The following is a 13,038-nucleotide window of genomic DNA, read 5'->3' as shown; positions in this document are numbered from 1 at the left end:
TATTAAAGATCACCATTTAAAAACTGAAACACGGGGCACCTAGGTGGCTCAGATGTTAAGCACCTGCCTTCTGCTCAAGTCATGATCCCAGGATCCTGGGATCGAGCACTGCATCAGGCTCCCTGCTCAGGGAGACCCTGCTTTCTCCCTCTCCCTCACCCTCCACTGTTCCCCCTGCTTATGCTCTCTCACTCTCTCTCTCTCTAATAAATAATTTAAAAATCTTTAAAATAAATAAATAAGGGACGCCTGGGTAGCAGCTGCCTTCGGCTCAGGTCATGATCCCAGCGTCCTGGGATCGAGTCCCACATCAGGCTCCTTGCTCATCAGGGAGCCTGCTTCTCTATTAAAGATCACCATTTAAAAACTGAAACACGGGGCACCTAGGTGGCTCAGATGTTAAGCACCTGCCTTCTGCTCAAGTCATGATCCCAGGATCCTGGGATCGAGCACTGCATCAGGCTCCCTGCTCAGGGAGACCCTGCTTTCTCCCTCTCCCTCACCCTCCACTGTTCCCCCTGCTTATGCTCTCTCACTCTCTCTCTCTCTAATAAATAATTTAAAAATCTTTAAAATAAATAAATAAGGGACGCCTGGGTAGCAGCTGCCTTCGGCTCAGGTCATGATCCCAGCGTCCTGGGATCGAGTCCCACATCAGGCTCCTTGCTCATCAGGGAGCCTGCTTCTCCCTCTGCCTCTGCCTGCCGTTCTGTCTGCCTGTGCTTGCTCTCTCTCCCTCTCTCTGACAAATAAATAAATAAAATCTTTAAAAAAAAAAAATAAATAAATAAATAAATAAAATCAAAACTTAAACACAAAAATTAGGTCATTCATCTGACCATATTACAAATCCATCTTTTACCCCAAACATTTTAGAAATATATTTCATTTTTATATTTGCATTACAATAGTTGGAAAATATAAAGTAACTATTCATAAACTCATCCACAAAACATTAATAAATTATAATATATAATTGGCCTTTAGCACCATTTTCCTATAGAAAGGATATAAAAACTTACAACAACCACAACAAAAAGAAAATACCATATACAGGAGATACTAACTGAAGATAATATATTTTAAGTATATTCAAATTTAAATCTGAAATGATCAGAACTAAATACATGTTTAAATAAGGATTAAAAGCCACCAAGAAAGCAGTAGTCTTACCTGTAACGAACATGAAAAGAATGGTCTTCCCTCATACTTATCAAATTTTCCTCCATCGAGTCATATTATAAGTGGAGTAAAATATGAAATTATTTAATTTTGTGCCAATCCAGGACTTTACAATGTAGAACTGCTGCAGAACATTGTCCGGTTAGTATATTAATGAGTCGGTGTTAATACATCCTAAGCTCCTGCTTCTTCTTTATTAATAACGAAAGGAGGTCAATGTCAGACAGCTTAAAGGTTCAAAGTGTGTCCCAAATCCTTGCATCTCTGGCCCTTTCAGCAGCACTTCAGCAACATTTCTGCAAAAGGAATACAAGATGCCTTGCTTGAAGTCCTATTTTCAAAGAATAACCTAAAGTAAGTCCAATCTGTACATAATCACATAGCTAACTCCACAGACTGCTGTCATGTCAATCACGGAAGAAAAGCAACAGAGGGCTTAACTGTCACCATAAAGCTTCTCAATAAGGATGTGAATCTATTACATTTATTTGGGACCTATACCTTAATTTTTAAAGTTGTTTTAAAATACAATAATTTATGTAATATTTTTTCTTTTTTTTTTTTTTAAGATTTTATTTATTTATTTGACAGAGATCACAAGTAGGCAGAGAGGCAGGCAGAGAGAGGAGGAGGAAGCAGGCTCTCCACTGAGCAGAGAGCCCGATGCGGGGCTCGATCCCAGGACCCTGGGATCATGACCTGAGCTGAAGGCAGAGGCTTAACCCACTGAGCCAGCCAGACGTCCTGTAATATTTTCTATTGTAAACAAACATAGGAGAATGTTTTAGAGCATCCAAAGAGAAAATTATGATACTTTAAGCTTTAAAAATTGCTATCTTAACAGGTAAAATGAGAATTCAGTAATTATTTGAATAAGCCAATTCCAAACTCTAAATTTATTCCTTTGAAAACATTTGTGTTGATAATTAGCTTATACTTGTATTCATTTGTTCTCAGAGTATATTCTACTTTTACTTTTTAAGGTCTTTAAAATGTTATTTGTACTGAGTAGGTACAAAAGAAATTCAGAAAACATGTGTACAGTAGAATGACACAACAAACATTTATATACCACCACCCAGTTTAAGAACATTCTTACTGCCTTTGAAGTCTTGTGGATGCCTCAACCTAACCAATCATACCTTCCTCTAAGGTGATCTCGAAACTGAATTTTGTTCATTATTCCCTTGTTTGTTTTTATAACCGTGGTACAGTATCCGCATAGGCCTAAACATTATATCATTTAGTTTTGTATGGTTTTGCTTAATATTATGTTTCCGAGATTCATCTCACTTGTTGCACATAGCTACAGTTTGCAGATTTCCACTGCTGTGTCATATTCCATTGAATACCGAATATATTTTTCATTCTGCTCTTGTGGGAATTTGGATTGTAGTTTTTGTATTTTTTTACTATTAAAAATTATTGCTATGAACATTGGTATTAATAACTCAATGTACTGTTTAAACAGCACAACAGATAAGCTAAAGAGAGAATAAGTGAACTAAAAGAGTATCTGAAGAAATTATCCAGACATTCACAGATAAGGAGATGAAAAATAAAGAGCAATTTCAGAGAAGAGAAAGATAAAATGAGAGGCTCTGACAGAGGTCTAATTACAGTACTAGAAGGAAAAATAGAAAAGTAAAGGCAAAATCTTCAGTGATAAAGAGTTTTTTTCAGAATTGAAGACAGACTTAAATTAACAGATTGAAGAAGCACACACTAAATCCTAAATAGATAAATGAAAATGAATCCCATACCCAAATACATCACAAAGAAACTACAGGTCATCACACACAATTATGAAGTCCTGGAATCTCAGTGTTATAAACTACTCTAAAGGTCAGTTAGTCTAACATTTTACTACAGTATTCCCAGAAAGGTCTTGGGGTGGCTAATCCTAATTTTGAATCGTCCTTTTAGAAATGTGTTCCCATACTTGGAGCAATCTTTCCATTTCTACCCATTTTTTCCTTCTGCTGCTATCCAATTAAATCTAATTCCTTTTTTTTTTTTTTAAAGATTTTATTTATTTATTTGACAGAGAGATCACAAGTAGGCAGAGAGGCAGGCAGAGAGAAGGGGGAAGCAGGCTCCCTGCCGAGCAGAGACATCAATGTGGGGCTTGATCCCAGGACCCCGAGATCATGACCTGAGCCGAAGGCAGAGGCTTAACCCACTGAGCCACCCAGGCACCCCTAAATCTAATTCCATTACCACAAAACATCCTTTTAAATATTTCAGCTATAACGTAGACTCTAAATCACACACACCCACTGCTTTGTTAATCAGTACGGTTAGAAAAGAGGTTAGTCGGTAACAAAGCAGAAAAGGACCTGCGAAAAGGCAGAAGGTGGAAAGGGCCAGCCTTGGGAATATTAACAAGTTTCCCAGAAGAAACGAGGTTTTCATATTAATAACCAGTCTGACATATTAAAAAAAAAAAAACAACACAAAATAGGGGCGCCTGGGTGGCTCAGTGGGTTAAAGCCTCTGCCTTCAGCTCAGGTCATGATCCCAGGGTCCTGGGATCAAGTCCCACATCGGGCTCTCTGCTCAGCACTGAGACTGCTTCCCCCCCGCCCCACCTGCCTCTCTGCTTACTTGTGATCTCTCTCTCTGTGTCAAATAAATTTAAAAAATCGTAAAAAAAAAATAAATAAATAAATAAAAAATTAAAAAACCCACAAAATAGTATTCTTTTTATCCCTTCCCTGGTTAACAAAGGAAGCACTGTCTTAAGAAAGGATGAAAACAAAGGGTAGCAGCTATTAACCCAACAAATCTTTTTCTTTTGTTCAGAATTCCATCGTGCCTCCTTAGTAAATAAAACACTATAGAGGAATTAGTGTAGATATTAATAGCAATAGCTTCAAAGTACATCTAGATTACCCAATAGCTAAACCGTCAACCAAAAGGTCTTCTTCCCCTACCCACACTAAGGTTTAGGCTGTTATTTATAAAATGGGGCAGAAGGTAAAGTATTAGAATAAATTTGACTTTGAATTAAATTAAGTTACAATTTAATTGAAATATTTTTTCACGCAGATCATAATGAAATTTCAAATTTTACCAGTCATTAAAAAATGTTAACTTTATATTCATTAAAAGGTAAACATGGAATCAAATTAACAAATGTATGTAAATGAAGTTGTGAAATACCTTAAGACTGCATAGAGAAACATTTTAAAACTAATTTAAATAAGCAAGAAGACAGAATGCTATTCACCATTTCAGTAAGGACTATTTATAATATGGTTTTACAACTCTCAAAAGAATTATATCCCAAACAAGTCACTCTTACATTACAATCTCCATAACAATAAAGTAGCATTTCTTATTATTCACTGAACTCACAAGCAATTCTTGATTTAATGATTAATTTTGCAAGAACTCTCTAACCAGTTTAGTAACAATGTGTTCATTCATGCTCTACACAGTTAACAAACCCACTTCATATTTAACACATAGTTTATATATTCCTAGTGTAACAGTAATAAAATCTGCAATAAATATTAAAGTATGTTCATTAGGATAAGAAAATTTAATGACAGGATTAGAAAACAGAATGGAAATTATAGGTTTGAAAGAACATTAGGTTAAGTGGCTGCCTTCAGTTCAGGTCATGATCTCAGGATCTGGGATCAAATCCCACATCGGGCTCCCCTCTCAGTAGACAGCCTGCTTCTCCCTTTCCCTCTGCCTGCTGCTCTACCTACTTGTGCTCTGTAAGTCTCTATCAAATAAATAAATAAAATCTTAAAAAAAAAAAAGGCACCAAATTTAATCTCCAATCTCCATCAAGACTTATAACTAGTAATTTACAAGGAAACATATGTCCTTCATAGCACCTCTCAGGTTTTAAAAAACAGTGCTCCTAAAACCCCACTGCTAACAAAAACTCACAGCACCTTTTGATCAGACTACACAGAACTAAAAAGACATACTTTTTTCTGTATGCTAGAAACTGACAAAAGCACATAGAAAGATAAAGTAGTATATCATTTCGATTGCCTCACACTTAATTACCTGATTAGTAAGTCAAAATGGGCAGATTCCCATTATACAGGTAGGTGGACTTCTAGGCACTGTCCAAGGTATGCAATCAGAGTAAATAAATCCTAGCCTTGCTCTATTCCATTGGCAGTAAAATATTTGGGAACTAAGTGATGGGGAAACATAGGAGATACACAGTTACATGTATATCTTTTGTCCTTCTATTTGTCCAAACTATCCAATTTAAATGCCAATAACCTCTCGTCTGATTCTTTTAAGTATCTATAAACTGGTAACACCCATCAGACAATAAATGTAACTTACTTTTCTTGCCTTTATTTTTTTTTAATTTTAATTTTTTAAATTTATTTGACAGACAGAGATCACAAGTAGGCAGAGAGGCAGGCAGAGAGAGAGGAGGAGGCAGGGTCCCCGCCGAGCAGAGAGCCCGACGTGGGGCTTGATCCCAGGACCCTGGGATCATGACCTGAGCCGAAGGCAGAGGCTTTAACCCACTGAGCCACCCAGGCACCCCCTTTTCTTGCCTTTAGATTAGATAATCTAAATTCTTTAAACTTTTCTTATTCCAATAATTCCCTCTAAGGTGCAATAGTCAAATTCTCCAAATCCCTTTCAGTTGTAATGCTTCAAGTCAGATACAGTAGCCCTTTATGAATCTGAGCAAGGATAAATACTGAAGAAGAGTCAAGAAAATATATATATATTTTTTATTTATTTGTCAGAGAGAGAGGGAGAGAGAGCGAGCACAGGCAGACAGAATGGCAGGCAGAGGCAGAGGGAGAAGCAGGCTCCCCGCCAAGCAAGGAGCCCCTTGTGGGACTCGATCCCAGGACGCTGGGATCATGACCTGAGCCGAAGGCAGCTGCTTAACCAACTGAGCCACCCAGGCGTCCCTCAAGAAAATATTTTAAATGAAGTTCTTTTATATTAGACTTAAGGATACAGGTTATAATAACAAATATACATTGTAGAAGTAATGGGGGTAATAGGAAGGATGCCAAAACAAAGTCTAACAGAGAGAAAAGTTCAGAGCCTGATTTTAGTGCAGATGTTGAAGAGAAAACTACATGCAAAAAAAATTTTTTTTGATATCAGAATATATGACTGATATGGGAAATTAGTGCCTACAGCAAGGGAAGTCAGACCTAAGAATGGCTGGGTACTTGATTAAGTAATCTGGCTAGGAGTACCTAAAGAAAAAGGAAAAACAATGCACACTGACTAGATGTGAAAGGCAAAGGTCAAGCAGTAACAGAGAACTTAAAAGTCCAATTTTCAAGGTAGGTGGAACAGTAGCAGTAAAATGACAGACTGGACTGCAAGAGGGATACTTCCAAGAGGAGAAAATGGATTAGACTCTGAATAGGAAAAAGTGGAATACTTCTATTAAACTTGTACTTGGTAAAGTGTTACATTTACAAATAATAGCTGAAAAAAATAAAGATATTAAACTTGAGATAATTTGAAATCATATAAAGTTCGATAAATGGGAAAGAATCTGAGAGGTTAAAAAAATAGAACTGAGTGACTGACATTTCTGAATTTTTGCACATCTTTAAATTAAAAATTTTTTTAAAGTACCAATGAGATCTCAATGTTAAATACTGCAATAAGTCAGTGGCAAAATTAAAGAGAAATTGCAATGAAAGAAAAAAAATTAAAGCAATGCATAATAGCTCTGATTCTTTTTTCAACATACTCAATCTCTAAACCAATAATATAACCTAATTTTTACATAATACTCTGAACTAAAGATAACTCAAGGTTACGTATGTACATGTGTGTGTATATCCATGTATCTACGCATAGTGTTGAACATGGTGTTATTACCCACTATCATACATCGCAAATGTAAATTACTTTATACAATCCCAAATTAATAAAATAAACAATCGTACTGATTAGTTAAGCAGATGATTCTATTCTCTATCACTCTGGAGAAATGTGAATTTACCACAGACTATGCTATAAAAACTGTATGAATAAAATTTCCCTTAAGCAAATATATAATCCTAAAATATGCACTCCAATTATGGTTAAGTCTTAATTTATTGCTCATCTTTATGTCTTCAACAATCAAAAGTTAGTCTGTGAGATGTCAAACCAAGTTAGCTTAGAAAACAAGCATAACTAACTGTATAACTGCTAACTGAAACACATTTTATTATAAAAACTTTCTAATAAGCTGTTTGTGACTATCAGTCAGCTAAATAAATAGAATAAAATTCCAAGAATAGATTAATGGTACTAGTTTCTAAATAAGTCTGTATCTTAAAGGTATACCACCAGTCAGAAGGGTTTCCGAGTGTATTTGAAATTCTTGAAGGTCATTATGAAAGATATAAAATAGAAAGCTAAGGTAGTATTACTTTCAAACTCTCATTTTTATTCTGGCAGATTAAAAAAAAATTCAGATCCAGAGCCATGGCCTTTCAAAACGCAAATGCAACCACTTCAGAATAGTATAATCCAAACAATTTTAACAATATACAATAAGAATTCCTTTTCATGTTTTCAATGTTTATACCTAAAAGTTCACCACTCTAAACAACTAAACTATGCATAAACTTCCTTTTTTGATGAGAAACATTTATATTTAAGGACTCCAATGAATTATGCTCCCTGGATAGTCAAATACAAATAAACCATATATGAAATTTCAAACTAGATTAATACTAAAACAATATGTAATTTAGAAGAAAAGGATTTAAAGCACTGTTGCAGTGAGAAAGGACCAAGTACGAGTCCACTTACATGAGAAATGCTGAATGTCTATAGGTCAACAGCAGTTTCTAAAAGTCTCTACACAAAGCACTATGGATACAGTAATTATTGCATGAGCAAACTCTTAGTGTCTTTGGTTTGGCAGCCCATGATAAACCAGGAAGAAGTTAGATACTGAAGATTTTTCTTGGGGGTAGGGGGGTGATAAACTAGAGAGGGGCTCTATTTTTAGATTATATATGGAGTCAATATGAATTATGCCAGTGACTACACTAATCACTAAAACTGCTGTTTTGTAATTATAATCCTCAGTGATTACAATAATTCAAGAGGATGAAACAGTTGTTTCAAAATTTCAAGGAGAAAAGAGAGATTACTTTTATGCAACATCCCTCATCTTGGTTTCCTTTTCCCCTACAAAACAGTTACTGAATCAAAAGTCTTGCTGCAACAAGATAACTTTTTTTTTTTTAAGTAGGCTCCACACCCGATGTGCGGCTTGAACTCAAAACCCGGAGATCAAGAGTCCCACGCTCTACTGAGCCAGCCATGCCCCAAGATTATGTATTTATATTTACAAATATAGGGGTGCCTGGGTGTCTCAGTGGGTTAAGCCTTGGACTCTGGTCTCAGCCCAGGTCTTGATCTCAGGTTTTGAGTTCAAGCCCCTTGTTGGGCTCCACACTTGGCATTGGCATGGAGAGTGTGTGTGTGTGTGTGTGTGTGTGTGTGTGTATCCATGTTCAACTAAAGGAATAAGTATGTTCATTAGAATAAAATTAATACTTTTCTCCCTATTACTTAGTTTTATTTCTCATCAAACTGCAGCCCAGAGTTTACAAATAATGTTAATTATCTCTCCTACAAAATAATGTTAAATAGATATGGTTCTTTTAATCCATTAGTAAAATTAATAACCTTTTAAAGCGTTTCCGTTAGATACATGAAGAAGAAAAAGGATTTCTAGTTAACTGTTTGAAGCACATACAAATGGATACATAGAAGTATTACAATACCAAAGTTATAAAGGGCATAGTAATGGCACTTAAGAAAAAAAAGGACATTCTAAATTTTCATCGTTCCCAATTATATTTTCAGTGCTTTCTGAATGACTACTCAGGTTATAAAACTGAGAGATCACAAGAATATGACTGCGACCCAAAAACACTGATGATTCACACTAAGCCCAATTTCTACCAAAAAAAACCCCAAAACCAAAAAACCCCACCCTAAATGTATATATATTAGTTCTTGCCCTTTCTGATCTGTAATTCTTTTATTAATAAATAAGTATAAGCTTCTTTGTTTTTCTTTTTAAGGAGAAATAAATCCCAAATGCAAGAGGGTTAAAAATGTCCAAAAAGGTCCCTAGAAAGTTTGAATTTAGAATTCTTTATAGGAAAATGTAACTTTGTCTTCTTCCGAAAGTTATCACTAGCCTGTGGAAAAATGTTTTATTCAATTTAGTAACGTTACGAGATGATATAGGAAGAATGACTCTAAATAAAAAGGGCCAGAGACAGCTTTTTGGAAGCAAGGATATCTGTACTACATCTTGAAAGATGGGTAGACCTTATTAGGCAAATGAAGGAAAGGGATTCCAGTCACAGGGAAATGATTCAAGCAAAAGCAAGGAGGTAAGAATGCACAGAATGTATGCCCAGTTCAAACACACTGGGTTAGGAGTTGGAAAAGAGAAGTCTAAGAAGGTACTAAAGTGTTAGGGACTCAGAATATGTATGTGGCCTCGTATTTAACCTTGCAATTTTTTCAACAAAGGAATAGCAGAAGTCAGATCTGTGTTAGATAAACTGGCAGAAACACACAGGGTAGAGGAGAGAGACAAAAGGAAGATACTTCAAAAACTCCAGAAGCAACTACTGAATAAGAAGTTTTCTCTGGTCATCTCACAACACCAAGCAAATTGCTTTGCACATAATCAACGCCCAAGAAACTTTTTAAAATTTCTTACCTGGGAAGAAGATAAGAATTCTGAAGCAATAACGAATCCTATACTACTGAGAAAACTGGGCTTTAATACAGATCTGCTCCACAGTGAAGAGTACATTCATATTCATGTAAATAATTCAGGAAAGTTTTACCTAATTTTTTACTGTTTTCATAAAGATGACTATAGGATATTGAAAACATTATATGACTTGTAAGATACTGAACGGAAGACAGCAGTCCTAAAAGGAGGACTGAAATATTTCTGCATAGTTCCCAATAAAACACAACACCTACAGGCACCTTAAAAGTGGATTATGTCCCTACAAATGGAATCCAGAGAACTGGAGGAGTTTTAAACAGTCGCAGAGAAGCAATAGAGTATGTGCTCTGGGATTAGGCCACAGTTTGACTTACCACGTATATGATCTTGAGCTAAACTCTCAGACTTGGTTTGGGCATAATGACACTTATCCAACATGTGTTGTGATGATTAGAGATCCATTTTATAAACTACCTAACCCAGTGCCTGGCTCTAGTACTTAACGCAAGTACTCAATAAAGTATAGCAGTAATAATGTTAGTAGCTGTTATTACTTCTTTGAAAGTCTATTAGATTTACAATAGTCTAAATCTACATCACTTTTTTCATTTTCAAATTCCAGATAACTAATTACAAAATTTTTACCATTTAGGTAAGTCTTAGACATTTTACGCTTAAATACAAGGCCATTTAAACCTATCTTCGCTGTAATTAGCCTAGTACCAAGTCTGAGGTTTATATTAAAATATAACATTTGTAACACTGCATGTCTGATTTATTGTTAAAACAATCTTTTTAAAAAATTATTTATTTATTTATTTGAGAAAGAGAGAGCGAGATACAGCACAAGCAGCGGGAGGGGCAGAGGGAGAAGCAGGCTCCCCGCTAAGCACGGAGCCCGATGCGGGACTCGATGCCAAGACGCTGGGATCATGACCCGAGCAAAAGGCAGACGCTTAACCGTCTGAGTCACCCAGGCACCCTGCGTGTCTGATTTATTAGAAAATACAACTAAACTCCCGAACTAGCCAAAGCAGATTTGGGAGGAACCGCCTCTAAAACAATACCACACAACTTTTTACTTTGTATCTGCTCCACTCTTATACCATAAATAATAGCCTAAGGAGTTTGTCAGAACGAATCCATGGTAAGGCTTAAAGCAGAGTTAAGTCTGGGACTGCCCTCACTGTCCTCACACACACCCAGGTCAATCAACAGTGACCGTCCCTTTGTTTACAAGTAAGCAACATAAAAATTAAACCAAAGCTGCTTCTCGAATAGGGACAACCCAAGCAAAAATGGTCTTTATCAGAGGTAATCACAGTGGTGGTTATCAGACCGGAAATCTTCGGGCACCCTTCTAATGTAGAAGCTTGAAAATTTAGCTACATACCACGAAAGACTCCAACTCAAGTCCACAGAAATAAAAGCCAAGAAGCTACTCCGTTTAACTCTGCGGCAAGGTTAAATTATGCATTAAGGCAAATAAAATTTCCATCCTTACTCGTTTTCTTTAATAGAGTTCAAACGATACTAGTTAAAGTGATCTAACTGGTTACCACTAAAACTAATTATAGATTATCCACCTTTTTTTTTTTCCCTCTTCGAAGATATTCCATAGATTATACAGATTTTCGGGCAAGGGCTTTCTTAACATCCTCTGCTTACTAAAACTTTTTGCAGCGATTACTAGTACCTACGGTAACTCGACAGGTCGGTGCCTCAAATCCGTGAACTTAACTGTGGTAAATGCAGGTGTTTGACAAACACTGCCCGCTTTAGACAGCAAGCGCAAGACCACAAGTGAATGCTATCTGCCTCGGGTTAATTACACGGGGATTCAGGTTTTTAACCCTCTGTTTGTTACACTCAGAATATGTGAGGAGTCGCTGTGGCCCATCACACATTTTTTCTTTTTAAGATTTTTTTTTTAATTTATTTATTTGACAGACAGAGATCACAAGTAGGCAGAGAGAGAGAGAAGGGGAAGCAGGCTCCCCGCTGCCCAGAGAGCCCGATGTGGGGCTCGATCCCAGGACCCTGGGATCACGACCCGAGCTGAAGGCAGAGGCTTTAACCCACTGAGCCACCCAGGCGCCCCACACATTTTTTTTTTTAATTTTATTTATTTATTTGATAGAGATCACAAGTAGGCAGAGAGGCAGGCAGAAAAAGAGGGGAAAGCAGGTTCCCCGCTGAGCAGAGAGCCCGATATGGGGCTCAATCCCAGGACCCTGGGATCATGACCTGAGCAGAAGGCAGAGGCTTTAAATCTTTTTTTTTTTTTAAGATTTTATTTATTTATTTGATAGATAGAGATCACAAGTAGGCAGAGAGGCAGGCAGAGAGAGCGAGAGGAGGAAGCAGGCTCCCTGCTGAGCAGAGAGCCCGATGTGGGGCTCGATCCCAACACCCTGGGACCATGACCTGAGCCGAAGGCAGAGGCTTTAACCCACTGAGCCACCCAGGCGCCCCAAGCCAGAGGCTTTAACCCACTGAGCCACCCAGGCGCCCCCATCACACTTTTTATTAAAAAGAAAAAAAAGTTAGGGAACAAAGCTCTCAAACTTGACTCGTTTAAAAATTTCGCAATAAGAAAGCAACCCGCACCTCAGCCAGCAGCTTCTCATCCAGTTCCCGGTCTCCTCACTCGGGTCCCCACCGCGCCGGCCCCCGCCGTCCACCCAAACAAAGCAGGCGGCCCCCAGCCCCGGGACACAGAACCTCCCCACCGAGCCCCGCACACACATGCGCCTCCCCGTCATCCCCCCCTCCGCGGGGCGCCCTGAGACGCCTCAGAACTCACCTCCCGCGGGCCGACGAGTCACGGGAGCGCGGCGGTCGCGACGGAGCTGCAGCTGTGGGAGCCTCAGGCGACGGACGGGTGGCCGCGGCCCCTCCCCCAGGCGCGTCCGCGCGCCGGGGGGGCCTTGCCAGACGGAGGCACTGCAGGAGGCAGGCGCGCGCCCCTCGCCCCCGCTCGCCGCAGGTCACGTGGGCCAGAGCTCTTGCCGCAATCCTCTCCACCCAGGGGTCCCACCGCGCCGCCAGCCTCCACAGCTCTCCTCTTCTGCGCCTGCGCCCCAGCTCCAGCAGCTCCCATTCAAACGGACAACGCCCCG

The 13,038-nt window shown here is 38.4% G+C and overlaps 1 protein-coding gene across 2 annotated transcripts in view; it reads right to left on the bottom strand.

The window, feature by feature from the left end:
• Positions 1–12,800, bottom strand: part of LOC111143005 (G protein signaling modulator 2) — a 66,828-nt gene extending 54,028 nt beyond the window's left edge. For both annotated transcript variants that reach the window (XM_022496397.1, XM_022496398.1), the window contains exons 1-2: positions 12,723–12,800; positions 1,174–1,478 (exon numbers count right to left, since the gene is read on the bottom strand). In XM_022496397.1, the coding sequence (XP_022352105.1) occupies positions 1,174–1,229 (56 nt within the window). In that variant the 5' untranslated portion in view covers positions 1,230–1,478; positions 12,723–12,800. The remainder of the gene's footprint in view (positions 1–1,173; positions 1,479–12,722) is intronic.
• Between the last annotated feature and the right edge of the window lie 238 nt (positions 12,801–13,038).

The sequence above is a fragment of the Enhydra lutris genome, unplaced genomic scaffold, assembly GCF_002288905.1.
Source record: "Enhydra lutris kenyoni isolate GAN:26980312 unplaced genomic scaffold, ASM228890v2 scaffoldscaffold9, whole genome shotgun sequence".
Taxonomy (NCBI): Eukaryota; Metazoa; Chordata; class Mammalia; order Carnivora; family Mustelidae; genus Enhydra; species Enhydra lutris.
The sequence above is the reverse complement of the archived record's forward strand: the minus strand, read 5'-3'. Positions and strand labels throughout refer to the sequence as shown.